This window comes from Tenrec ecaudatus, chromosome 1 (genome assembly GCF_050624435.1).
Source record: "Tenrec ecaudatus isolate mTenEca1 chromosome 1, mTenEca1.hap1, whole genome shotgun sequence".
In the NCBI taxonomy this organism is placed as follows: domain Eukaryota; kingdom Metazoa; phylum Chordata; class Mammalia; order Afrosoricida; family Tenrecidae; genus Tenrec; species Tenrec ecaudatus.
In genome coordinates this window covers 172140158-172166800 of record NC_134530.1, presented here as the reverse complement: position 1 = coordinate 172166800, position 26643 = coordinate 172140158, and the positions used below count along the sequence as shown (strand labels likewise).

The following is a 26643-nucleotide window of genomic DNA, read 5'->3' as shown; positions in this document are numbered from 1 at the left end:
CTCTTCTTCTTCCTCTAACTTTGCTTATAGTTTGTAAGAGGAGGGCAAAGGAGGCGGGCATAGAAGGGGAATAAGAGGAGGGATATTTAGGATAGGTCATTTCAGGATAGGGAGCCAGGAACACTGAGTCTGTTTACAGAGGGCTATATATGGACCAAGTTGTTCTGAGCTAGGAGGGAAAGGGAGATGAGCATCCTTGCAGGTGCACATGGGGGTGGTGACAGCAGCAGATGAAGACAAAGTGGGCGGTGAATCAAGGTGAGAGCAAGGTCAAGGGGTGGGAGGCAGAGGTGGGCTTCAGTCTGAAATTGCTCAGGCGGCCTGTTTTCTGAGCCGCCATGTGATCCCTGAGTTGTTTTACCACAGTTTCTAAGGTAAGCTCAGGTTTACATTAAATAGAAACAGAAAAACACGGAGATGTTAAGTGGACCCACTTGAGGTTTTTTTTTAATTGTTATAATTATTAAACATGCTAAAGTCACAGATGAGTGGCTATTCCATTTCTGTCCTGACTCCACAGCGGATCAGGTGGGAATTACAGGGGTCACTTGGCTGTGTGGCCTCTGGGGATGGGTAGACTTGGGGGGTTCAGGTAGGAATGAGGAAACTACTGGCGGAACAGTGCATATGCCAAGAAGCCTTCATGTCCTACACTTTTACCGGCAGGAACTTGTGGCTCCCGAGAACTCCCTTTCCTTTCACTTCCTTGTCTGTGGCCCCTTGAGCATCTTCAGCCTCTCTGCCTCTTAGGTCCTAGACTAGAGAATGAAGGAAACTTTTCCTTTCCCTTATCAGGCCCAGTCCCCCTTCCTTGGAGCTAAGCTACTCAACATGCCTATTGTGGTAAACTGCTTGATTAGGGTCTGCCTTGGGGATTAGCTCTTCGGCGGGGAGTTGGAGGTGTGGTGGCAAGAAGTGTTACCTGAAGTTCAATCTTGCAACTGGCAGAATAGTGCACATGCCCCACTCTCTGGCACCCTACCCTGAGGGCTTTCCTCCTCCTTCCCATATTGCCTGGGGCCCTTCCCTCCATCTCAAAGCTTCCTCCTCAACCCCATAGGGCAGACAATGGTAGTGATCAAAGTGCACTATGTGCAGGAGCAAATGGTCCAGCCTTAGCCAAGTGGATGCCAACTGAAGTCTTTATCTTGCTTGTGTTCCTTGTGCCTCTACTGCTGTGATGGCTTGAAGGGACCAGAGAAAATTGGACTTGCCTCAGCGGAGGCCAGAGGGACAAAGGGACAAAATACATAGGAGTTAGGGCTGTGGAGAAGCAGGGAGACAGGAGCAGGGTGAAGGGCAAGGCTGGTCATTCAGGAGCTGGGATCTTTTTTCCTTTTCTGGAATTGCCGAAACTTGCCCTGAATGGCAAGAGCCGCCTTCTCCGTTTCCGGTGCTGTCAGATCAATGTCAATCTCCTCTTCTTCCTCAGCCTTCTTGGCATTATCAGCTTTCCCTGCAGATAGTTAGGAGACTCATTAATGAACGAACCTAACCTTCCTGCCCCCATTCCTCAGCCCCTAATACAGAGGTTAAGGTCTACTTTCTGTTGAACTCAGTGGGGTTCCTCATCTTTGTTAGGATTAAGAATGCCTGATAATTCTCCTAAAAGTCAGGTAATTTGAATAGGAATTAGCTAAGTTCCTTAGGGGAGGTTTGCTACTCTTGAATCAAGTTGAAAAATTCTTCGATTACCACTTATTTCTAAATCCTACCGTACAATGCACTATAGAGCTCAGTCACTTTCGACAGCTTTTCCTCAAGTTTTGATGGAGAAAGTAGCTGAGATAACCTGAGGAGTTTCTTCTTACCATTAGGTTTGCCTCCTGCAACCTCCTCAGACTCAGTTTCTAAAATCAAAGAGTAAATATGGATAGGCTTACTTCTTGGGAAAAAATGGAGAATAGCCTATAGACATAGTAACTCTAACAAAGCCTCTGTTTCTCTTCTTCCCATTCCTTTTCCTATACCACGTGGCCTTAGAAACGCCAAGCTTGCAGTCCAGTGTGTTCCATGCCCCTCGATGCAACTGCCCAACTGACTGCCGAGCTCACACCTACTCACCCTTTTCCTCTGAGTCACGTGCCTGGTTCGTTGCGGGGGATGTTTTGGTGTTCAGCTGGAAGAAAAAAAAAGAAGATATTCATGGAAGTCTGCAGGTGCCCTTCCCTTAAACCCACCTACCATATCTTAAAGCCTTCTATTACTAGGTGCACTTTCTTAGCCTTCTGAAGAAGCAGGTCTTGAGATCAGAGAGACTAGGGAAAACATCAACATTTATTCACCAATATTTATCTGTGCTGGGATAAAGCAAACAAAAATCCCTGCCCCGACGGCGTTCACTATTATATTAGGCAGACAAGGAAATGGACTAAATTAAGTTATTCATATGTTAAGTAGTGACAAACCAAAACCAAGCTCACTGCCATCGAGTCAATTCTGACTCACAGCAACCCCCTGTGGGTTTCCAAGACAGTAACTGTTTACGGAGTAGACATCTTCCACAAAGATGCTGGTCGTTTCAAACTGCTGACCATGTGGATCGCAGCCCAAAACATAACCACTACATCACCAGGGCTCCTTAAGTGGTGATAGTGCTATAGAAAAAATAAATCAGGGAAGGGAGAGAGTGAGTGCTGGAGTGGGAATGGAGAAAATCCCGTTTTCCGAGGATGACTGAGAGAAGCCTTTCTAGAAGGAAAGACCTGAAGGAAATGAGGGGCTAAGGGCTGAAGATGTGTGATGGACGAGCTTTCAAGCGTTCTGGAGTGAGGGTGTGCCCAGTCTGCTTATTGACTAGCAAAAGGTTGGTGTAACTGGAGTGGGGTGGAGAGAAGGAGAAAAGATGGATGGGTGGATGGCTGGAGATAAAATCAGAGTAACCAGCTGTAGAAGCAGATGTTTAGAGCCGTGTCGCTCTTGGGTTGCTCTGAGCTGAAATCAACTCAATGGCAGTGTGTCTGGTTTTGGTTTCAAAAGGAGTTAGACTTTTACTTCAAGTGAGTTGGGATGTCATGGAGGTCTTCAATTTTCACAAAAATAGAATGAGAGTGGAAGCAGAAAACAGTTAGAAGCTCCTGGTCCAACACCTTGAGACCAGAACCAGATGGTACCTGGATACTACTACCAATGGCTCTGAAAGGACTCACATCGGAAGGTCCTAGATAGAGTGGGAGAACATGTGGAACAGAACTCAAATTCATAAAAAAAAAGTCCAGGCTTGTTGGTTGCTTCGAGACTGGTGGAACCTCCAAGACTGTGACCCTTTGTCACCCATTAGGGCTGGAAATGGACTCAGCCAGACAGCAGATAGACTTCTCAGGGGAACAGTAACACTAGGGAGGTAAGACATCTTAGGAGACCGAAAGGGCAACATATACCTACGGAGAGGACAAAGTTGAGAAGGTTGGAAAAAGGAGGAACAAGAAACATAAAGAAGTAGGATAAGTGGCGCTACGTTTGGGGGATTGCAACCAATGGATGATGTGAAATGTGCTGAGATGTTGAGTGGGAGACTGATTTGCCCTTCAAACCTTCACGCAATTCATAATAAACAACTATCACCACAGAAACAATTAGGCGGCAAAGGACATTTATAGAGGTCAGTAAACCAGGTACGAAATGATGGTAGTTTGAATGAGCATGGTAGCAGTAGACATGGTAAAAACTGGTTGGATCCTGGGTATATTTTTAAGTTCTGACCAATGTAATTTGTTGACAGATGATTGGATAAGGGGTATTGTGAGAAAGAAAGGATGACTCCAAGGTATGTTGTCTGAGGAACTGAAAGAAAGAAGTCTCTGTTTTCTGGACAGAGAAGACAGGAGGAGAAGGAAGACCAGGAGCTTCTTCCCCCTTTACCCCCTTGGAAAAGTCATGTATTTATTTAAGAACTTTCAAAATGGTGCTTTAGGTGAAGGTCTACAGAGCAGACCCTCGGTTTTGGACTCAACAATTCACCCAGCTTGCTTCAACTCATCCACTGCATCTCCTCAAGGGACCGTTGCTCATCCCCTTGCCTTCCAGCGTTTCCTCTTTGTTCCTCCTCCTTTCCTTCCCCTCTGTACCTTGTCCCAGGGTGGATGTTCCCCCTTTGATTATTGTCACAGGGGCATGAGTTCAGTTCCAGTCCTGAATGGGGACTAAGGGCCATAGTTATTGGGGTGCTCTAAGTCTCTATTCCACCAGTAAGCCTGGTCTTTTTTGTAATTTGGGGTTTTGTTCCACATTTTTCCTCCACTCCATCTAAGATCTTCTAAACCTTTCCAGAGCAGCGGGTCGTGGTCACAGGGCACTGTCTAGTTCTTCAGGTCAGCAACTTCTTTTGGGATATATTAAATTTGAGAAGTTCATCAGTTCTCCAGAGGATGTCCTTTTATAAGAAATTGGATACGCAAAATAAACTGAAACACATGCAACAAAGCAGCAAGCAGAGCAAAGCAATAAAGTCCCTGGGGAATACCAAAAATAGACTTTGGGGCCAGGGCATGGTATCCCATCAGACTTGACTGGAAAACACTCCTAAAGGTCAACAAACAGACCTGGAACTATTTACAGCCTTTTCTTTCTTTCATTCTTTCTGTTGTTGGTTTTGTTTTATTTTATTTTGTTGCTTTGTCTTGTTTTGTGCTTATTATTGTCTCTGCACATCTGTCTATATAAGATAGGTGGGATAAACAATCCGGAGGCCAAAACAATGGACCGATGGCTAGGGGTCAGGGATTCGGGAGAGAGGGAAGCAAGGAAAGGAATGGGGGCGTCAACCAACCCAGGGACAAGGGAACAACAAGTGATCTAAAATTGTAGCAAGGAGGGTATAGGATGCCTGGTAGGGCTAGATCAAGGGCAATGTAGCCAAGAGGAATTACTGAAACTTGAATGAAGGCCAAACATGACAGTGGAAAAGAACTAGGAAAGAGTGGAAAGAACTAGGAAGCAAAGGACATTTATAGTATCTAAATATAGACATGTACATATGTAAATATATTTATATATAATGATAGGGAAATAGATTTATGTACATATATTTATTTATATGTTAAGTATGAAGGTAGCAGATAGACATCGGGCCTCTACTCAAGTACTCCCTTGATGGAATAACATTTTGTTCTAATAACCTGGCATTCTGTGATGGTCACCTTCTCAACATGATTGCTAAAGACAAAACGGGTGCATAAGCAAATGCGGTGAAGAAAGCTGATGGTTCCAGGCTATCAAAAGATATAGCATCTGGGGTCTTAAAGGCTTGAAGATAAAGAAGTGGCCATCTAGCTGAGAATCAACAAAGCCCACATGGAAGAAGCAAACCAGCCTGTATGACCAGGCGGTATCAATGAGACCAGGTATCAGGTATCAAAACCCAGAACAAAAAAATCATATCAATGTGAAAGAGGTGAGGGGTGCAGAGTGGAGACCCAAAGCCCATCTGTTGACAATTGGTCATCTCCTTACTGAAGGGTCATAAGGAAGAGACAAGACAGCCAGGGTGCAGTATAGCACCAATGAAACATACAACTTTCCTCTAGTTCTTTAATGCTTCCTCTCCCCGCTATCATGACCCCAATTCTACCTTACAAATCCCGTTAGACCAGAGTACTTTCACTGCTATAGATAAGAGCTGGAAACACAGGGACTCCAGGACAGATAAACCCCTCAGGACCAATCATGAGAGTAGCGATACTAGGAGGGTAAAGGGAGGGTAGAGCGAGAAAGGGGGAATAGATCTACAATGATCTACATATAACCCCCTCCCAGGGGGACGGACTACAGAAATCTGAGTGAAGGGAGACGTCGGGTCAGTCAGTGTAAGACATGAGAAAAAGCTCTTTCTGTCTCCGGCAGCTGTAGGGAGAGGAGCCGCGTCCCACGTGTGTGCCTCTGCAAAGCCGGTCGGTCGTGGGAACCGCTCCAGTGTCCTGATCAAGAGGAACAAGCAGCCGACAGCACGGAGCCCAGGAACCCGAAAGCCCGCAGTTCCTTCCGCTACAGCGGAAGACCGTGGGCGTGCGGCCCGCTGCCGGCGGCAAAGGGGTGGTGGTGGTTCTGAAGCGGAGGTCCGGCCAGCGGAAGGCGGCCACCTCCTCGGTGCAGCCCACCCTTAACGAGAACGCCCGGGCCACGCTTCGCAGCTTCGGGTACAGAATCCGCAAGAACCAGGGCAGCCCGGACCTGCGCCTGGCCGCCGTCCGCAGAGCCAGCGCCATCCTATGCCCTCGCCCAGAGCAAAAAGGAGAACTGCCCTCCCAACACCCACTCCCACCCCCCCAAAAAAAAACACATGAAAAAAAATATCAAGGGTTCATGAGGGGAGGAGGGTGGAGGAGGGAGAGAAAATGAGCTGATACCAAGAGCTCAAGTAGAAAATGTTTTGAGAATGATGACGGCAACATGTCAAATGTGCTTGACACAATGAATGGACGGATGGATTGTGTTAAGAGCTGCATGAGCCCCCAAGAAAACGATTAAAAAATAATAAAATAAACTGACAAGAAAGGCCTAGATTAGAGATATAAATCAGCTATTTATAGATGGCTTTTAAAGCCATAGACCATGTAAGATCACCAAGGGAGTAAATGTAAGCTCAGGGGAGAGAAGAGGGCCATTCCAATGACTAAAGCATACAAAAACGATAAATCAACAACCAGAAAAAAGAACAGGAAAAGAGAGAGAGGCCAGGTAAAGAAAAAAGCGGTGGAAGTGTAGTATTTTGGCAGACTGGAAGTGGAGTCGTTAAGAGCGACCAGAGAATGGAGAAAAAAGTAAGCAGATTCTCTCTTGCTTATGACCCAAATATAATTCATTTTCTACAAGTATCTTGGGAGAAAACACTCGGATCTGGGTTGATATCCGACATATGGGCTAATTCTTGACTTATGGACTTGATCTGGACTGGACCGGGACGTTTTCTCAATATTCAACTACTCCTGTATATAAACCTCTTTCTTATACACATGTAAGTGGCCATAAATGTGTTTCTCTAGTACACGCAGACTAACACATGGCAGAGTACTTTTTAAGGCTAATTGTGCTTGGATGACCTGAGCATTTAGAAAAGTGTTTGCGATCCGTTTGTTGATGACTCAGAAATCTGACTGTTGTTGCCAAAAAATGACCTGGTAAACTTAGAACAAAGAATGAGTGAACACAGAGTCAACTAAAAAGGTGGAAGTGAATTCTGTCTGTCTTGGGCATTAGAGCATGAATTCGGAGCACCCCATTTGCAGAAGGCTATGGATGACGGTGACAGCTCAGAAGCAATTTGCAGAGTCCCCCCATAGACTGAAAGCCTCCACTGAATTGTTTCTGACCACTTAACCAAGTTTGTGAGCAGTCTTGTTCTTGGGCAGAGTATATTATTATACTTTGTATCACCTCCACTCCCTCCAGCCAGCCCAGGAAGGGGCATCTCCCTTAGAGCCATGAACACTCCCTCATGGTGTGTTTAGGAGGAGATCACCTTCCTGGGGGTTGTGTGGTCATGAATCATGCCCTGACTGCCTTGGTTGGAGGGCCGGGGATCAATCTTGTGAGCTCCTCTGTCTAAAGCAATGTAAGTGTCCCAAATCATGGTTCCATTCCTGCTTCTCTAATCCCACCTGTAACTGATGTTCTGCCACCAGTCATGCTTTTGTGGCACTTTTCTTTGCCCTTCCTTGCCATTTTTAAAGCTTTGTATCTCAACAAACTTTTGGAGGCCATTATGACTTTATGCTGATGGTCTCCCTCATCCGAACATGTCTTTCTTTTTGTCTTGTCTTGTCCTGTTTAAGACTTAATAAATATTCTCTGTAAAAAAAAAAAAAGCAAGATTCAGAAACTAAAGGGAGGAAAAAATTTTCAGCGAATAGAGTGATGAACTGTGCCAATTTCTACAAATTATCCTAGTAACATGACAGCTTTTGCTAGGTAGATATCACTGGTAATACTGACAAGAGTTTCTGTGGAATGAGAAAATCCTGATTAAAGTGAGTTCAAAGAGAAAGGGAAAAGAGAAATTGAAGTAGCAGATACACAGGGCTTCCTAGAGAAAATGGAATCGCAAGAAGATTTTATTTTAATTGGCAGAAATTATGAAATGTTTGCCTTCTGATGGGAATGATCCAGTAGATATAAAAACTGTAGGAGGTCTGGGGGTCCAGCCCCAATCCCAACTACTAAGTGGACACCTGCCTCTCCCCCCAGAAGAATTTATTTGAAAAGATGGCATTGAAGCTGCAGCTCGGGGAGAAGGACATATCTGATCGGAGCACACGGGTGCTGATGAAGGGGGAGTAGGAGAGAGTGGAGCACATCCTGACCCACCAGGTCTTGAGGACGATGACCCCAATTAGAGCAGCCAGTCCACAGAGAGGACTACATGGCCAGCCTTTCTATGAGACATGATGCCCCTCACTGACCCATAGCTCTATAGAGGACAACACCAGAGACACAGTGTGGGAATTGCACCTGATCTGATCCCGCCACACCGAGGCAAAACACTAAGGGGGTGCAACAGAACAGCAAGGGAATGGAGCGGCGAGGTCCCCAGGAAATGCTGAAGGTGGACTCTGGGGCCAGGGTGTGGTGTCCCAACAGACTTCACTGGAAAACACTACTAAAGGCCAACAAACTATCCTTGAACTAACTACAAGCTTTTCTTTCTTGTTGTGTTGTGTTATTGTTTTTGTAGTTGTTTTGTTGTATATTGCTTGTTTTTGCTCTGTCCTGCTTTTGTGCATGTTATTATCTCTGCAGGTCTGTCTAAATAAGATAGGCAGGATGAACAATCTGGAGGAGAAAACAATGGGACCGACAGTTCCGGAGGGACATGGGAGAGGGGGAAGTGGGGGTAAAGGAAGTGGTGTTAACAAACCCAGGAACAAAGGAACAACAAGTGATCCAAATCAGTGGTGAGGAGGATGTGGGAGGTCTGGTAGGGCATGATCAAAGGTAATGTAACAAAGAGGACTTGCTGAAACCCTGGTGGGGACTGAGAATGATAGTGGGACAAGAGGAAAGTCAAAAGAAATAGAGAAAAGAGCTGGGAGGCAAAGGGCATTTATAGAGGTCTAGAAGACATGTATATTATGCAAATATATTTATATGAGAATGGGAAAATAGATCTCTGTGCATATATGTATAGGTTTAGTACTAAGGTAGCAGAAGGACATTTGGCCTCCACTCAAGTACTCCCTCAATGCAAGAATATTTTGTTCTATTAAATTGGCATTCTATATAGTCATCTTCCCAACACAACTGCTGAAGACAAAGCGGGTAAATAAGCAAGTGTGGTGAAGAAAGCTGATGGTGCATGGCTATCAAAAGATATAGCGTCTTGGGTCTTAAAGGCTTGAAGGTAAACAACCAGCCACCTAGCTCAGAAGCAACAAAGCCCACATGGAAGAAGCACACCAGCCTGTGTGATCATGAGGTGCCAAAGGGATCAGTTATCAGGCATCAAAGAACAAAAAAATCATATCATTGTGTTCTCACCTCCATAATACAATCGCCGAAGACAAATAGATGCATAAGCAAATGTGGTGAAGAAAGCTGATGGTGCTCGGCTATCAAAAGATATAGCATCTGGGGTCTTAAAGGCTTGAAGGTAAACAAGTGGCCATCTAGCTCAGAAGCAATAAAGCCCACATGGAAGAAGCACACCAGCCTGTGCGATCTCAAGTTGTTGAAGGGATCAGGTATCAGGCATCATAAGAACAAAAAATCTTACCATAGTGAATGGGAGCGGGGGGAGTGCAGAGTGGAGACCCAAAGCCCATGTGTAGGCCACTGGAGATCCTCTTGCAGAGGGGTCTTGGGGAGGAGACGAGCCAGACAGGGTGTGATGTAGCAACGATGAAAAATACAACTTTTCTCTAGTTCCTGAATGCTTCCTCCCCGCCCCCCTCCCACTAAAATGATCCCAATTCTACCATGAAAGTCTGACTAGACCAAAGGATGTACACTGGTACAGATAGGAACCAGAAACACAGGGAATCCAGGGCAGATGATCCCTTCAAGACTAGTGGTGTGAGTGGCGATACTGGGAATGTAGGAGGAAGGTGGGTTGGAAAGGGGGAACCGATTACAAGGATCTACATGTGACCTCCTCCCTGGGGGACGGACAACAGAAAAGTGGGTGAAGGGAGACACTGGACAGTGCAAGATATGACAAAATAATAATTTATAAATTATCAAAGATTCATAAGGGAGGGGGAAGTGGGGAGGGAGGGGAAAATGAGGACCTGATACCAGGGGCTTAAATGGAGAGCGGATGTTTTAAGAATGATGAGAGCAATGAATGTACAAATGTGCTTTACACAATTGATGTATGTATGGATTGTGATAAGAGTTGTATCAGCCCCTAATAAAATGATTTTTTAAATTGTAGGAGAAAGAGATCATTACTAGAGTCTGAGAGGGGTTGAGATCTAGTATATAAGTAGAAGTATCTTGAATTGGAGTTTGAACAGATCATTCTCAGAAAAAGCAGAACATAAAGGTCCAAATACAGCGGGAAGCAATGTTTGTAAGGTATCCTCTAATCTCCACCCCACCCCCACCCCCGCTCCCCAGTAAACTAGATAATAAGATCATCATCCAAAAGGAGGAAGGAAGAAGGTGAGGAAAAGAAGATATGAAATAACTGTCTAGAAAAGTAGGAGATTGAACTAGAAAACAGATGCTGGAGGCATTAAGGCCCCACATAAGGTAAGAGGTCATGAATTTGAAGTGAGACTAGTCAGCTGGTAGGTAGGTCTGCCTTTCCCAGTCACTTTACCCAGATGGAGAGTTCGATTTAGCATGCTACTCTGTCTCCTCAAAATCCTAACAGTAAACGTGCTGTTACTGAACACCCCTGAGTCTTGAGACATGGTCGTTCCTGTAGGTTCCTTGGCGTCCTTGGAGCTTGTTTATCCATTTCACAATTTTGAGTATTTGTTATTTGCCCAAAAAAAACCCTCAAAATAACAAGAGCTAGATGTCATCACAAATGTCCTCTCATCCAGTCCTTTGCACTCAATGGAACTATAGTTTTAGCCCCATTTTTGAGATGTTTGAATGACTATGAGATGCAAGGGTTCTGTGTGGGAAACAGGAAGGTTATTCCCCAGGTTGTCCCCCCATATTATGTGCCAAACCCAAGGTGCTGCTTTCTAACACTTGGTCAATAACTATACAGTTGGAGATCAACTGCTTAAAGGTTCTCTCTCTGAGGGTTATCAGTCATTTAGAGCAATCAGACCCTATAGTCTGTCCCACCCTAAGTGGGGCCCACTCTCTTCTGATAAGGATAGTGGATTGTTCCCCTGAGAGTGAGCCCACAGACAAGGTCAAGCCAAATCAGGGTTACACTGCCATCTTGACTCTAGAGACCCCCAACTTGTCACATGTGTATTCCTGGTTACTCACCTTCCTATTGTGTGTACACCCCTAGCTTGCCCCCTTCCTGTCACACACATGCCTATTGTACAACCCCTTTCTGCTACGATGTAATTAGGGGTGGCTTGCATGCCCCCTAAGTGTATATAATATATACACTTTCTCTCTGAATGGACCTGGCTACTGAGATCATGACCATCCCAGAGGTGAGCAATTACATGCTTTTATAAAAAAAAATTATTTTATAAGCAATTGCATGCTTTTTCTTGTCCGATGTCTCGTATTTTACCCCTCAAGTACACAACTGCCTCTTGGACCCGTTCGATTGTGGGGGCTGGTATGCCACAGTTCTGTTTTTAAAAGGTGATAGAATCCAGTTTATATTCTGTATGTTAAGCCATTTCGACTCTATTTTGATAAAGACTTACAAGCGCTCAGCTTGTATTCACCACTGTTCTATGTACTAAAAAGAACATAAGATTTGTTCCTTCAACAAGTATATCAGAGCCTAATACATACCAAGTATTGTCTTAGGCATTGGAGACACAGCAGTGAGTAAAATAAAGTCCCAACATTTATTAAGCAAATATGTCAGCAAATGACAAGTGCTATGAAGGAAAAGAAAACTTAATCATTTGGGAAGGCCTCGGAGAAGAGTGACACTTGAGCAGAGGCGTGAATAGCATATGAGACCAAGGCATGCGAATATCTGGGAGAAGAGAAGAGCCTTCTGGGCAGATGAAACATCAAGTGAAAAAGTTCCTGAGGCAGGACTGTGCCCGGTGGCTTCAGGAGAGTTAGAAAACCAGCATGCCTGCAGCGAAGTGAACAAGGGAGAGGGTATAAGAAATGAGATCAGGTAGGTGGCCACAATGTGTCTCCGAACCAGGGTAAAACAGATTTTTTTTTCTGAGTTAATGGAAAGGCATTTGGAGCAGAGGGTAATGTGGCTTGACTTCGGCGTTTCCAAGATAACTCCACTAAATGAGAATGGGATAGTGAGACAGGCCATAAACCAGGGAAAACAACTAGGAGGTATTCGCAGTAATACAAGCATGGTGGTAGTGATAATGATGGACAGGATAGGAAATATTTAGACTTAAGACAATTCTGAGGGTGAAACAAGCTGGATTTGCAGGTGGATGTGGTGAGTACAGATAACTTTCAAGGAGCTTTGCCTTAAAGAATAGCAGAGAAATAGACATAACAGAAAGATATGTGATATCCAAAAAAAGGTGTCTTGGTAAGAGATACAGTGTACTTGGATGGTGATGGGAATGTTTTCATGAGAAGGAATAATTGATGATGCAAGAGGGGAAGGAGAGTTGCTCGTGTGGTATCTTGAATGGGCAAAAGGACATGGGTTTAGTGCACTAGTGGAGGAGTTGGCCTGAAGAATATACACAGTTCACTCACTGGAGGAGAGAAGGCAGAGAACAAGGGTGTGAATGCAAGCAAGGAGACAGAGGTAGTGGGAATGCATAAGAACCACGACTGCCAGATGAGAGCGAAAAGGAGGCAGGGAGGAAATATGAAAGGTTTTCAGAGGGAGGAGAAGGAGTGAAATAATCAGTTTAGTGTCCTTATCCTCTTTCACCGTGTGCCATACATTACTCCATTTAATGATCTGAACTCACTGAGGAGATGGAGGGGACAGCTCCAATAGAAATGTCTTGCCCAAAGTCAAGGTCACACTACTAGAAAACAATGAGTCTGGCTTTGGATCCCAGACAGGCTGACTCCACAGCCCACATCCTTTTTTTCTTTTCTTTCTTTCCTTTTTAAACATTTAAATCATTTTATTGGGGGGCTCGTACAGCTCTTATCACAATCCATCCATCCATCCATCCATCCATTGTGTACATATGCTGCCATCCATCCATTGTACATATGCTGCCATCATTTTCAAAACATTTTCTTCCTACTTGAGGCCTCGGTATCAGCTCATTTCTCCCTAACTCTCCCTCCCTCACGAACCCCTGATAATGTATAAAATCACCCACTTTTCTGATGTCCATCCCCCTGGGAGGGGGTTATATGTAGATCATTGTGATCGCTTCCTCCTTTCTTCCCACACCTTCCCCTTACCTCCTTGTATCACTACTCTAATTATTGGTCTTAAGGGGTTTATCTGTCCTGGATTCCCTGTGTTTCCAGTTCGTATCTGTAAGCCCACATTCTTAATCACCAGGCTATTCTGTCTCCTCAAGAACAAACATTTTCGCACATGGCTAATATGTCAATAATTATTAAATCTATGTGGAAGATATAATGATATGCATTGAACTATTATAATCTGGCACTTTTTCTAAGAAAGCGAAGGAAATGAAAATAATAATTTGAACTAAAACAGTAATTATTAAAACAGAAACAAATGCATTGCTGTGTTTGACATGGAAAAAATCTTTAGAAATTTATATAGTCCAATTTTGTAACATATATGTACATATTTATATATAGTATATACATACTTATATAGCTATATACATTTTCATTGAAAATTAGGGAAGAATAGTCATCCAAGTAGTTACTACAGCCCTATGGAATTCCTAGTTCCCCTTTGACCAAATGGATGATTCTACAGGAGGAAGGATCTTTGGGGAGACCTTTCTTTGTTAATCTTCTTTTCTGTATGGTTCCTCTGTGGTGGATTTTCTTTCTTTTTTATTTTGAACATGATCAATAGGAGAGCCCAGTAGTTACCTGGGGATCACTTTTCACTCTGGCATGATGTCATGACAAGAGGTGTGTCCATACTGTAAAAGCAGGACACAGATGGGGAGTGTAGCAATAAGACCAACCGTCAATGGTGCAGACAAGATGATTATGGGTCTAGAGGTAAGTCCCATAGTCCCATGCTCTCTGACTTCAAATCCTACTTCTCTATTGCCAGCAAATCCCTGACGCTAATCCTTGCTTTAACCATTATCCCTTTGTCTGACTCGAAATCTGTTCCCATAATCCATCCATCCTTTTCTCTCACTCCTAAATATCTGTCCTCAGTGGCCATTTCCCCCTCTGCTTTCCTTATCATGTCAGGACGGTACTTCCCAGGCGGCCCCTTTTTCCCTCCACCCTGCCAGCTGCCCCCCTTCCCAAGTTTCTCCTGAGATCACGAGCCTGGAATGGAGCCATGGCTCTGCTGCTGTCTGCCCCCTTCTCGGCCCCCAGGGTTTCTAGCTCCATTTGGCTTAAGTTGATGAGAGATGATAAGCCAAGAGCACAAGTCTCTGCTAAGGAGACCAGAAAAGGATACTCTGAAGAGGAGGAAAGCCCTGGTATCACAATGTCCCTTGAGACAATCTTTCTAGGCTCTCTGGATGAAAAGCAGTGTGGTGGGGTATCTCCCCCTCCTCCCCCTTCACCATCTCCAGCCAGTTCTCTAAATAGCTGCTCTGGACACTCTGGACTTCTAGATTTAGTTGTTTGTGGTTTGCAGAGGTTGGGAATAGGGACAGTTCAGTAACAAGTTGTTAATTCCCACATTCTGGGCAACACTCAGTCCTTTACTGATTCCTGGCCGCCAGCCCACCCCTCCTGTTTATTTTCCGGACACTCAGAAATCTTAGCTGAATCTAGAACTTCTGGTGCATCATCCGCAAGCCATTAGAGTCACCATACTTCAGGTAAATCAAGGTAGCATGGAGCCCACTCTGAGAGAAGCAGAAATTTCACGCTCTGTAAAAGTGTCTCCTCCAGAAGCTCTCACCTCAAGGGATCCATGCTAATTGCTAAGAGCGGTGACAGGTAAGCACTTCTCAGGCTCTTGTGCTAGTCAGCTATAGATCTCAAACCTCTTCGATGCTCTTCCACTGCATTCAAGACAGAGCTCTTCTGACCAGAAATAACAACAGTGAAATGGCTTAGCAAAAGGGTTAGAACAGGGAAGGGGGATGTCCGACCCGCAGGCCAGCATCAATACCAGATAACAAACATTACACAACTCACCCAAGAGAAGCCATTCCAGTCAGCACATCACATCACTAGTATGGCCTGAAAATGATGTTCTAAACATCCAAATGGCTCTTAGTAGAAAAAAAGGTCTCCTACCCCTAATTTAGGTGAACGGGAAGAAATCATTTCTTCTTCTTTTTTTAAAAATCATTTTATTGGGGGCTCGTATAATTCTTTTTTTTAAATCGTTTTATTAGGGGATCATACAACTCTCATCACAATCCATACATACGTCAATGTGTAAAGCACATCTGTACATTCATTGTCCTCATCATTCTCAAAACATTTGCTCTCCACTTAAGTCCCTGGCATCAGCTCCTCATTTTTTCCCTCCCTCCCCGCTCCCCTCACATTTGCTTCCTACTTGAGCCCTTGGTATCAGCTCACATATATAACACTTACTAGAAACCAGTCATTTGAAAAACACATTTTTAAGCATTAACACATTGAATCTTTAAAACAGCCTTATAAGATGGGTTGCCATTCTTCTCTGGCCAGTTATTTAACCTGTATAACGGGAAGAATAGTAATGACTGTTCTACTGTTGTTAAGTCCCATGGAGTCGGTTCCGACCCACATTGATCCTACAGCCAACAGAAAAGAACACTGCCTAGTCTTACACTAGTTTCACATTAGCTTTGTTTCAGCTCATTGTAGTCACTGTGTCATTCCATCTTGTAAAGAGGAAAAAGAGGGCTTCCTCTTTTTCGCTGACCTTCCACTTTACCAAGCATGATGTCTTTTTCCAGGGACTGGACTCTTTTGACACAAGTCCGAAGTATGTGAGACAGTGTCACCACTTTCTCTTCTAAGGAGCATTCTGGTTGTGTTTCTTCCAAGATAGATTTGTTTGTTCTTCTGACAGTACATGGTATGCTCAATGTCTTACACCAACACTGTAATTTAAATGCATCAGCTCTTCTGTGGTCTTCCTTATTTATTCAGCTAAGAAATAGCCAAGCTAGGGTTTGAACTCAGGCAATCTGGTTCCAGAGTTCATATTGAATCTCCATCCCAAACCATGAGCATATATTGTACGTGCATGTACACTCAGAGAAAAGGTCCAATGTGAAGAATGACTTGACTTCTCCAACACAGCACAGCAATTCCCAGATAGGAAAGAAAGTCCTAGAAGTCACTGTATTCTTCTATTCCCAGAGTTAGGTAGCTGTGTCCAAGGCCCGGGACTCAATCTCTAGTCCCCAAGCCACAGGGAGTATAAAGAAGATCCTACCCTTCCATTATGGGAATACCTGACTTATTATTTGAGGATCTGATCTTAGACCATGCCTACGACTGAGATTCCTGTTCTGGTAGCCCTGATTCTGGCTCCCACCTTGAAGTGTGCTCAGTGGATTCCTGACATGCTCAGGCTGACTCTTCGTAATGCAGCTGTAGGCAACTGTGTCCCTCCCTCACAGGCCCAATTCACAACTCTCCAGATTCCCCAAGCTCCGTGTGCAGGATTATCCCCTGCTCCCATTTCAAACAATTCACCTATATTCAACCCTGCTATTCGAGGCTTTTAGTGAGCTTGTAGCTTGATTCAGATCAACCTCACTGCCCACACAGGACTAAATGTAGTTCATGTCTCAATATACACCAAACACTAATTAGCATCTGTGAGGCCCATCAGCGCTTGCCTTTCCCTAGAGACCCTCATTTCCTTCCTTGCCTGTTTTCCTGTATTCCTTTCTTTCTCACCTTTGGGCCTGACATGAGCCAATGTTCCACTCCGTCACCTGGGCAGTGTTTGCCAATTCCCCACGAGCGCACTTTCATTTCCTCTGCAGCTCACAGTTGTGGGTCCCTCTTCCCTTGGGGAAGGCGGTAAAAAAGGAGAAGTCTGCTGGCTCATTGGTCTTTTTCCTTCAGGTTTGAAGCTGTAGGAAGGGACATGACATAGACAATTCCTGACTTTCCCCTAATACTCTACCTTTTTTATTTTCTCTAGCCTTCCACAAAGAGAAGAAACAGGCATTTGCTCTGCCCACCTGCTCCCCAGGTACTTATCAATGTTCAAGTGATGCCTTGCTCTTTCTTCGTAGTTCAATAGCCCATCCTCTTTCTCCTTTAGCATTTCTTTTTTAAAAAGAGAAATGTGTTTCAACTTTACCTTCTTCTCCATTAGAGTGAAAAGAAGCAAGCCTTGAGTACCACGCCTTGAGGAATATCAATATTGAAAGATTAGAGAGAGCTTCTCAACAAATAGTGCTGAAATGACTGGACACACACATATTTTTTAAATTTTTAGTTAAAAAATCTCACTTTATCCATTTTTTGTATCATATACAAAAATTAACTTGAAACATGGATCTAAACGTAAAACCTAAAACTTGAAGAAGAAAATCTTTGTGACTTTGGGAAAGGCAAAGACTCCGTAAGTACTACACCAAAGTATAATTCATAAAAGGAAAATAATCATAAATTGAACTTTATCCAAATTTTAAAAACTTTAATTTCTTTAAAAAGCACTCCCAAGAAAATGAAAAGACAAGTTACATATGTGAAGAAAATATTTGCAAATCATTTATCTGATAAAGGACATATCCATAATATTCTAAACCCCCCTGAACCCACTGACCGAGTCAATTCCAACTCATAGTGATGCCATATAGAAGGAACATTCAAATCTCTACAATTAAAAAAGAAGTCATGGATGGAATATTTGAATAGACACTTCACTAAATAAGCTACATAGAGGGCAACTAAGCAAATGAAGGGATCTAGAACAATCATTAGTTAGTAGAGAAATGCAAGTTAAAGTTATTATGTGCTACCACTACATACCTACTAGAATCGTTCACACACAAAAAAGATAGTACCACATGTTGATGAAGATGTGGGGCAACTGCAACTCTCCGAGGGCTGGTGGGGACGCAAAATGATACAGCTACTTTGAAAAACACTCTGGAAGTTTCTTAAGCAAACATGAACATACAACCCAGCATATGAAATGAACCCATGTGAAATGAACACCTATGTCCACACATAAGCTTGTAAGTGAATGCTTATCATGGCTTTACATGTAATCACCCCAAACTGGAAACAAACCAAATATCCTTCAACTGAAATATGAGTAAACAGACTGGTATTAGAAGACAAAATGAACTGCTGATACACACAGCAGCATGGCTGACCCTTAAATGCATTATGCTAAGTGAAAAAATGCCAGACTCAAAGGCAACAAGAGGTATATACTGTAAGGTCCCATCTACATGACACTTCCTGTAAAGGCAAAACTAGGAACAGTCTACAGAATTGTGAATACAATGGACTCAACAAAATACAGTGAGTTTGGCTTAAGACTTGGTAGGGCTGAGGCAGAAGCCCAGGAGGAGTAATGGGTTATGCATTGGCCTCCTAACTGGGAAACAGGAACGAGAAGAGAGTGTATGCAGACAAATTCTTTATTCTCATATTTTAAGAAGCCTGGCAGGCCAGGATTCTGGATGGAGGGAGGCCTTCACACTGGTGTGTTGGAGATGAGTCCCAATCACATTCTCAGAACTAAGATTGATCTCCACAATTTCCTCCCATAATAGTACTGCTTAAAAGTTACCTCTTACAAGTACTTGGCTGATTGCTATCTAGCCAGCAGCTTCCCCCCACCAGAAAGTCTTTTCATTTTTAAAGGTCATTTTATTGGGGGCTCTTACAGCAATCCATGCATCAAATGCATCAAGCATATTTGTACATATGTTGCCATCATTATTTTCTAAACATTTACTTTCTATTTGGGCCCTTTGTATCAGCTCCTCTTTTTTCCCTCCCCCCACCAACCATGTGACCTCTGCATAATTTATAAATTATTTTCATATCTTACACAGTCTGCTGTATCCCTTCCCCTACTGTTTCTGTTGTTCGTCCCCTTGGGGGCAGGGGTTATGTGTCAATCATTGATAGGTCCCCCCTGTCTCCCCTCGTTTCCCCTATTATTGTGATCGGTCTCCAATTTCCACCTACCCTCCTGGTATCACTACTCCCATTTCTGTTCCTGAGGGGTTTATCTGACCTGGATTCTGTGTCATGTGCTCTTATTACCTATGTACATCCTCTGTTCTAGTTCACAGTGAAAGGCAGGACTGGGGTCATGATAGTGGGAGGTTAGGAAGCCTCAAGGAACCAGAATAATATTGTGTTTCATTGGTGTTATTCTGCGTGCACCCTCGTTGACTCATCCCTTCCTTGTTACTCATTCTGTGAGGGGGATGTCCCATTGTCTACAGATGGGTTTTAGGTCTCCGTATCTGACCCCATCATTCTCAACAATGTTATTTTTGTTTGTTTGTTTTGAGTCTTCTGATGCCTGTTACCCAATCCCATCAACATCTCATGATCACACAGGTTGGTGTGCTTCTTCCATGTAGGCTTGTTGCTTCTCTGGTAGATGGCTGCTTCTTTAACTTCAAGCTTTTTTTAAAAAATAAATCTTTTTATTGGGGCTCATACAACTAACTTCAAGCTTTTAAGACTCCCGACGCTCTATCTTTTGATAGCCAGGCATCATCAGCTTTCTTCAACACATTTGCTGGTGCACCCATTTTTGTCCTCAGTGATCGCTGACAGCTTTATCTATAGGAGCAAACATGTTGCAATTGTTCTAACTGCTCAGGGATAGTCTCTCCCCCTCACCTGCCCCCCAGCACTGGTGTTAGGTTACTCCTCCAATAAACTAAGGGACCTCTAAGGTTCGGGTATAGCCCCCTTTGTTCTGTATATGGTTACCTGTAATTAAGGGGGCTTTCATGCCCTGAAAGTATGTAAACCATGTTGGGAATACTTTATCACTCGCTCTTGCTTCTGGGAACTGGTTCCTGAGGCCATGGTGGAGGTGAGCACCCCAAAACTTTTGTCTGTCTCTTAATTTCTTCCCTTCAATTATCACAATCTCCCCTTAGGACCCATCCGGATGCAAGGTTGGATCTCAGAGCTAACCACAGGTCAGCAGTTCCAATCCAACAGCTGTTCCACAGGAGAAAGACTAGACTTTCTGCTTCTGTAAAGATTTACAGTCTCAGGAACCCACAGGAGCAGAGCTGCCCTGTAGGCCCTCTGAGAGTCAGAATTGAGCCCATGGTACTCAGAAAAGGGGTGCAGTGCAGGGAGATGTGACTATGAAAGGAAAGGGGGGAATTATAAAACTAGGATTATAGATTATACAGTTATAAATATCTTGGTTGTGGTATCAGCTACCTGACTACACATATTTGTCAAAATTCACAGGACCATACACTGGTTTAAATTATAGCATAATTTTAAATTGGTTGAAAAAAGGTAAAGGAGAATTCAACAAACTAGTAAAAAAAAGACTGAAAAGGATCAGTCGGAAAAGTAGAGTAAAAGAGTGGCCGGGAGGTTGAGGGGGAGTGCAGGGGGCTCTCCTGCCCCTTTTCATAGTCAGACTTCTCAGAAGGGTCGTCTGTGCTTATGGTCTCTATTTCGCCCAGCACATATTCTCTCGTCTACTTCAATCTAGCTTCTGCCCTATTCATTCAGATGACTCTCATTTAGGTAACTGATGCTTCCCCCCCCCCCAGATTTTCTCCTACCTCTCCGGTCCCTTCTGCCCAACATGTAAGTAAGTGTTGAAGACTCTCTACTGCGGGGCTCTCTGTTCTCTCTTCTGAGATAATCTTCCCTGGATCATCTGTAGCAGCACTGTCCAATAAAGTGTTGTTAATGCCGCTGAGAAACGAGCTCTCAGTGAGAGTAGTACTAGCCCACAGGGCTTTCTTGACTGTCATCTTTACAGGAGCAGAGCGCCAGGCCTTTAACCATTGTGCCATCAGGCCTCCGATATCCAATAAAACAAAGCTCAGCAAACCACAGCCCATGAGCTAAACCAGTCTATTTAAAAAAAATAAAGTTTTATTGTAACTCGGCTACAATTGGTTCACTTCTTGTCCCGGTTCCCCTTTTAGCTGATAATTCCTACGTTTTCTCCTCAGCTTTCCTCAAGGGTTCCTCCTTCCAGGAAGTTCTTAGTATCTCAAACTACATTCAAACCAAACATCTTGCTGCTCTCAAGGTAATGAGCACCCACAGAGCTGTCCCATAGGTTTCCAAGGCTGTAATCGTCACAGACGGCGAGTGCTAAACATTGGCCCTCGGAGCTGCAGGTGGATTGAAGTCACTGACCTTTTGATTAGCATCCAAGCACCTAACTGCTGCACCACCAGGGCTCCTAGGTTAGGGTCCTCGTTATACGTTTTCAGGTATTATTTACCACCAGGGTGATCAAATAATCATTTTGCGGTTAAAGGGTAAATGCCTGGCTCTGTTTCTGTTTGCATGTTGCCTTTGGCTGTGGCTTTGGCTCTACAACAGCAGAGCTGAGCAGCTGCAACAGAAACCATATGACAGAAGACAGGTCATTGCTTTTCCTCACTTTGGCATATGTTCCTGAAAAAAAGCTCAGAGTGAAGAGGAAGAAGTCCCGCGAATATAGTTCGTAGTGCCTGTAGTGGAGTTCTGCTGTAGTGTGTCTTCCCTCCCTCCTCCAATCCCCAACAGACCCCACTTTCTTGAACACACAGTCCATATTTTCCACTTGTCTGCTTGTCATCTGCAGTGACTGCAACTGTGTTTTGCATGTAGTAAGGAATCAGTAGATCCTTGTTTGTGTGGATCTAAACTTCCTTGGCCTTTGAATTCCTGGAAGCAGCATGTGGCGGAGAAGGCAGGCTTTGGGGGGAGACAGAAATGCATATCCTAGATCTGCGCTATCTGCTATTACACACAGTGGTTACCTGTTGGGCTGCTAGCTGCAAGGTCAGCAATTCAAAACCACTAGCCGCTCTGCAGGAGAAAGATAAGGCTTTCCACTCCTGTAAAGAGTTACATCCCCAGAAACCCACAGGGGCAGTTCTGCCCTGTCCTATAGGGTCTCCATGAGTTGGCACAGATGCAATGGCTGTGAGTGTTGGTTTTTTAGTGACACTGGGTAAATTTCTTAGCCTCTCTGTGCTCAGAACTCTCATCTGCAGCTGAGAGGGAATACCTGTCTTGAAGGATGAAAAGAGCTAAGAGAAAATGCCTGTCAAATAACTAGCACATATTAAAATCCTATGTATTTATATTTAAAAGTAATGTAACCCTTGGTTGAATATGAGTAAATCAAGTTGTTGGTGTATTGCCTGGTTAAGGTGCTGCAATCAAAGAGTAAGGTTGACAGAGTACATTTTTCACTAAGTGGAATTAAAGGTAGAAGAAAATGTCTGGAATTTCTCAAAGGGCCCTTGAGGCTTCTTCTGCTGCCGCAGGAGCTCCAGAAATGGTCTCTCTATCCTCAAATCCAACCTAAGAAACCATAGTCTCCCTCTTTTCCAATGTCTGCTCCCCCAAATGCTGAAAAAGACTCTAAGCTTCTGGTAAAGAACTCAACCACAGGCTGCTTGAACAGAAGCAGTCTGTAGGCAACTGTGAGTGCCTTACCCAAATCTGTGCCTGGGCATCTCCTGGAGTGTCTCCTAAGTTAGGGGTGGACAGGAGGGACCCTGCAATGCAGCACCCCATAAAAATGTTTCAGTTCAGGGAACCCTTAGACGCTTTTGGAGTTGCAGGAAGAAAGAGATTCGTGTTTAGGAACAAATAAGCCGTACCTCCTTGATCAAGTCCTTTTGTCACCTCTATCTCACAAAGATAATCATTGCACATGTCTATTCCTTGCCTCAAGAGGATAGTGTGTTAAGGGGAGATATACATGTGGTAGTTACATAATCTGTTGTCAACTTGAGAGTATTAGTTTATCTTGTCAATCAGATCACAGCTTGATGATCTCATTTGGAGGTGCCGAGGAGATAAATAGCTCACTGGAGGCAGAACACACACTCACTCCATGAGACATTCCTGTTCACAAGCCACATGGAGCTACGATGATAGAGCCAGAGCTGAAGGAGCTGAAGGAGCCACATGGAGACCCATGCCAGTGCTGAGCTGCTTCCACCACCAATGGATCCACAACACTTTCCACCACTGGCCTGCGATCTTCTTGCATGCGGCATCATTGCATGGCTGCGTGCGTCTAAAGAGGACTAGTATCGACATATGGGGTAATATCGGACTTATGGACTTGATCTGGACTGGGCCGGGATGTTTCTTAGTGTATAATTGCTCTTTGATATAAAGTTCTCTCTTACACACTTGAGTGCCTATGAATCTGTTTCTCTAGTCAACCCAAACTAACACAACATCTCTTGGCAAAGCACCTAAAAACTGTCAAAGCAGAAACAACTCAGGTACTGTTTTCCTGACCCTACTCTTGGAGAATGACTTGCTGCCACGGAGTCAATGCTGACTCATAGGAACCCTAAAGGGAAGGGCAGAACTGTCCCTGTGAGTTTCCAAGACTAATTATTTACGGGAGTAGAAAGTTCCATCTTCCTCCTGCAAATCAGCTGGTGGTTTTGAACTGCTGACCTTGCAGATTGCCCAACCCGTAACCACTGTGTCCCCAGGGTTCCTTTGCTTGGGAAATAAGTACCTATAACTCTGTGCCTAATCCACCCTGCCCCCCTTCTCGGGCTGCTTCTTCCTTCCTTTGTTTCTTTCATCTTTAATGGTGTTGCCACAGCAACCATTGTCACCAGAGAAGGCAAGACAGTGTCACCCCCTCTGCTCCAAGATGCAAGTTAGAACCAACCTTGGGAAAGGCAAACTACCCAGATTCCCCGCCCCCCCTCCCCACCCTGATCCTCTCTACCTCCCTGCAATCTTAGGGTTTTACCTGCACCACCAGGCAGGAACAAAGGAAGAGTTCAGCTGTACCTGACCACATCTTCCCATCTCTCCCGGCATTTGCATCACACTGCCTGGAAGCTGTGCAAATGCAAACACATTATAAACACCCAGGACTGGCACAGCTCTCACGGAGAGTCTGACCCTCTGTCAGCCAATGGGGCAGAGGAGACTTCCCTTGTGGCTTTCCAAGGCTGTAAATCTTTAAGGGAGCAGAGAGCCGGTTCAATCTGCTGACCTGGGGGAACCCACTGTGCCACCAGGGCTTCCAGGACGAGTGCAGACGTCCAAATCACTTGTGTTCAAGGACTAGGCACAGGTCCTCCGAAGCCTGCCTCAGAAGCAGGAAAACCTAAAAAAAGCTCTAAATCCTAAACATCTTAAATATAAGCCTTAAAACACTTTCCTGGCTTTTGAATTGACACAAGCCCTAGGCTTTGTAAGCTCCCTGCTCTAGAGGAGTGGGAAGTGAAGGGAGACAGGAGTTCTTGGATCTGCTTCCAAGTGGTGGCAAGGAGTCTTTGCTTCACCCCCTACACACACACACACACACACACACACACACACACACCCTCTGGGGGACCCTTGTGTTCCCCGCTGACAGATTCTTCCTCAATGTGAAATGAAGGTCATTGCTAAAGGGCCTTAGAGAGAGAGGCCTCTGGGATCTCCTGGTGCCCCTAGAGGACCCTAGCCTGCTGTTTTTGGAGCTCTGTTGGAACCGTTTCAATTCTTTCAGTGCAGCAACCAGCTGCAGTCCTCAAACAGTTCCAGAAAGACTTGCTCAAGGTCACCCTCAAGATAATAACAGAACAGGAACTAGGAATCCTTACTCCAGGTTCTATGTATACACATTCCTCCCTAATATATGGGATAGAGCCCAGAGGCCCTGTGTCTCAGGTGCTTCCTGAAACAGGAATAGAAACTAAAACAGTCCTAGCTCCCAAGCCTCCTGGGCTGCCCCTCTTCGTCAGCCAGCGCACCCTGGCTCCTGGAATAGCAGTACCCCCCACTGAAGTCACAGGCATAATTCCTTGGCAGGCCAGGCCAGCTCATGGTACACAGTGAGTCAACAGCCCCAGCCCATTCCCCTCAGCCTGGGCTGCCACAGTTTAATGGGTGGTTATTTGTGGTGCTCTGCGCACAGTGTGGAGCTGTGCTTTTGCCCCACACCGGGGAGTAGGGGGTGGGGGAGAGAGAGTAGTGCCAAAGTATCATTTATTACTATAATCTTCAATGTGCATCCCACCCATGGCCTTAATGTCCCAAAATAAACATATTAATCCCCCCACAGCCTACAAAGCAAACACTCAGCTGGAGGGCTTTGTGTAGGAGGAAGGCAGCACCCAGGGTAACAAAGGAAAAGGCACCTCTTCTCTCTGGGCGAAGGGAAGGCGGGGGTTGGAAAACCCAGGTGGGCATGCCCTCCGGAGTCAGCCTGGAGGGAAGCCCAAATAGGCCTCGGGGAGGAGAATGTGACAAAGGCCAGGTTTCTAGGCACTTGTACCTAGGCACCTGCAGGGAGGCAGGTCGCTTAGAGAAGCATGGTGTGGGGTCCGCTCCTGACTTAGCGTTCTCCTACAGCTACTAGAATTCTGGGACGGGCCAAGCCATTTTGAGGAGCAGTTGGGCGTTTGCATTTAGAAAAGCATGCATTGTGGGATCCCAGTAGGCTCTCACCACTTACCTCCTCAGGCTACGACAGTTTCTCCCCAGCTTCTTACAGCTCTCCTCCCAGTGCTCCGTACCCACTGGAAGGCAAGTGGCCAAATGGAGGAGAACTCAATGCTCAGGTCCCCAAGTCAAATACTCTACAGCCAAGAGATTAGCTCTCAGAGCAGTATGTACGGTTTCAGAAGGGAGGCCTCTCTTCTGATCTAGATGTTCTGCAGTTAGAGGATTAATGCTGGACACCATGAACTAAGAACCCAGGAAAGGGACTTCTAGCCTTCACCTTCCCGCCTTCCCATGAGCCTGTGTATTCCACTCCAGCAGGTTCACTGTGCTTGTTTGCAAGGTGACTCGGCATCCTGGAAAAGGGCCTGGTAGTGTAGTGGATTCCACATTGAGCTGCTCAGCACGAGGTCAGCAGTTTGAACCTACCAGGTGCTCATGGGAAGAGAGAAGGCTTTTTGCTCCCATAGAGATTTACAGCCTCAGAAAGCCAACGGGGGCCAGTTCTATTTTGCCCTTTAGGGTCACTAGGAAACGGAATCAACTAGAAGACAGCAAATGAGTGAGGCATCTTGGACAGGAATCCTTGGGAGGTGCAAATAGTAGTAGGCTGCTAACCTATTGAGTCCACTTGGAAACACCTCAAGAGAAATGTGTGGCAATCAGCTTCCGAGAGATCACAGTCGTTCAAAACCCTCTGGAGAACCCTTTTCCCCTGACACACAGGGGCCACCAGGACTCCAACGTGATGGCAGTTGTGCCTAAAGAAGGAGAGCACTTGCGTCCCTAGTAGGGTGCCCTAGTCTGGATACACTTGGTAAGGTCTGGGTCTCAGTTTCTTCATCTACAAAAAGGCAAGATTGGACTAGATGACTTTTAGGGTTCCTTAACCAATCTAAAAGTATATTATTAAAAGGT

At 44.8% G+C, this 26643-nt stretch overlaps 1 protein-coding gene and 1 pseudogene across 2 annotated transcripts in view; one reads left to right on the top strand and one right to left on the bottom strand.

Annotated features, from left to right (window-relative positions):
• Positions 1–408: 408 nt before the first annotated feature.
• Positions 409–26643, bottom strand: part of PCP4L1 (Purkinje cell protein 4 like 1) — a 30641-nt gene continuing 4406 nt past the window's right edge. The window contains exons 2-4 of one of the 2 annotated variants that reach the window (XM_075540451.1): positions 2065–2119; positions 1812–1850; positions 409–1456 (exon numbers count right to left, since the gene is read on the bottom strand). In XM_075540451.1, the coding sequence (XP_075396566.1) occupies positions 1314–1456; positions 1812–1850; positions 2065–2119 (237 nt within the window). In that variant the 3' untranslated portion in view covers positions 409–1313. The remainder of the gene's footprint in view (positions 1457–1811; positions 1851–2064; positions 2120–26643) is intronic. The other variant, XM_075540452.1, reaches the window with a different exon arrangement.
• LOC142429313 (large ribosomal subunit protein eL28 pseudogene) lies at positions 3658–25880 on the top strand (annotated as a pseudogene).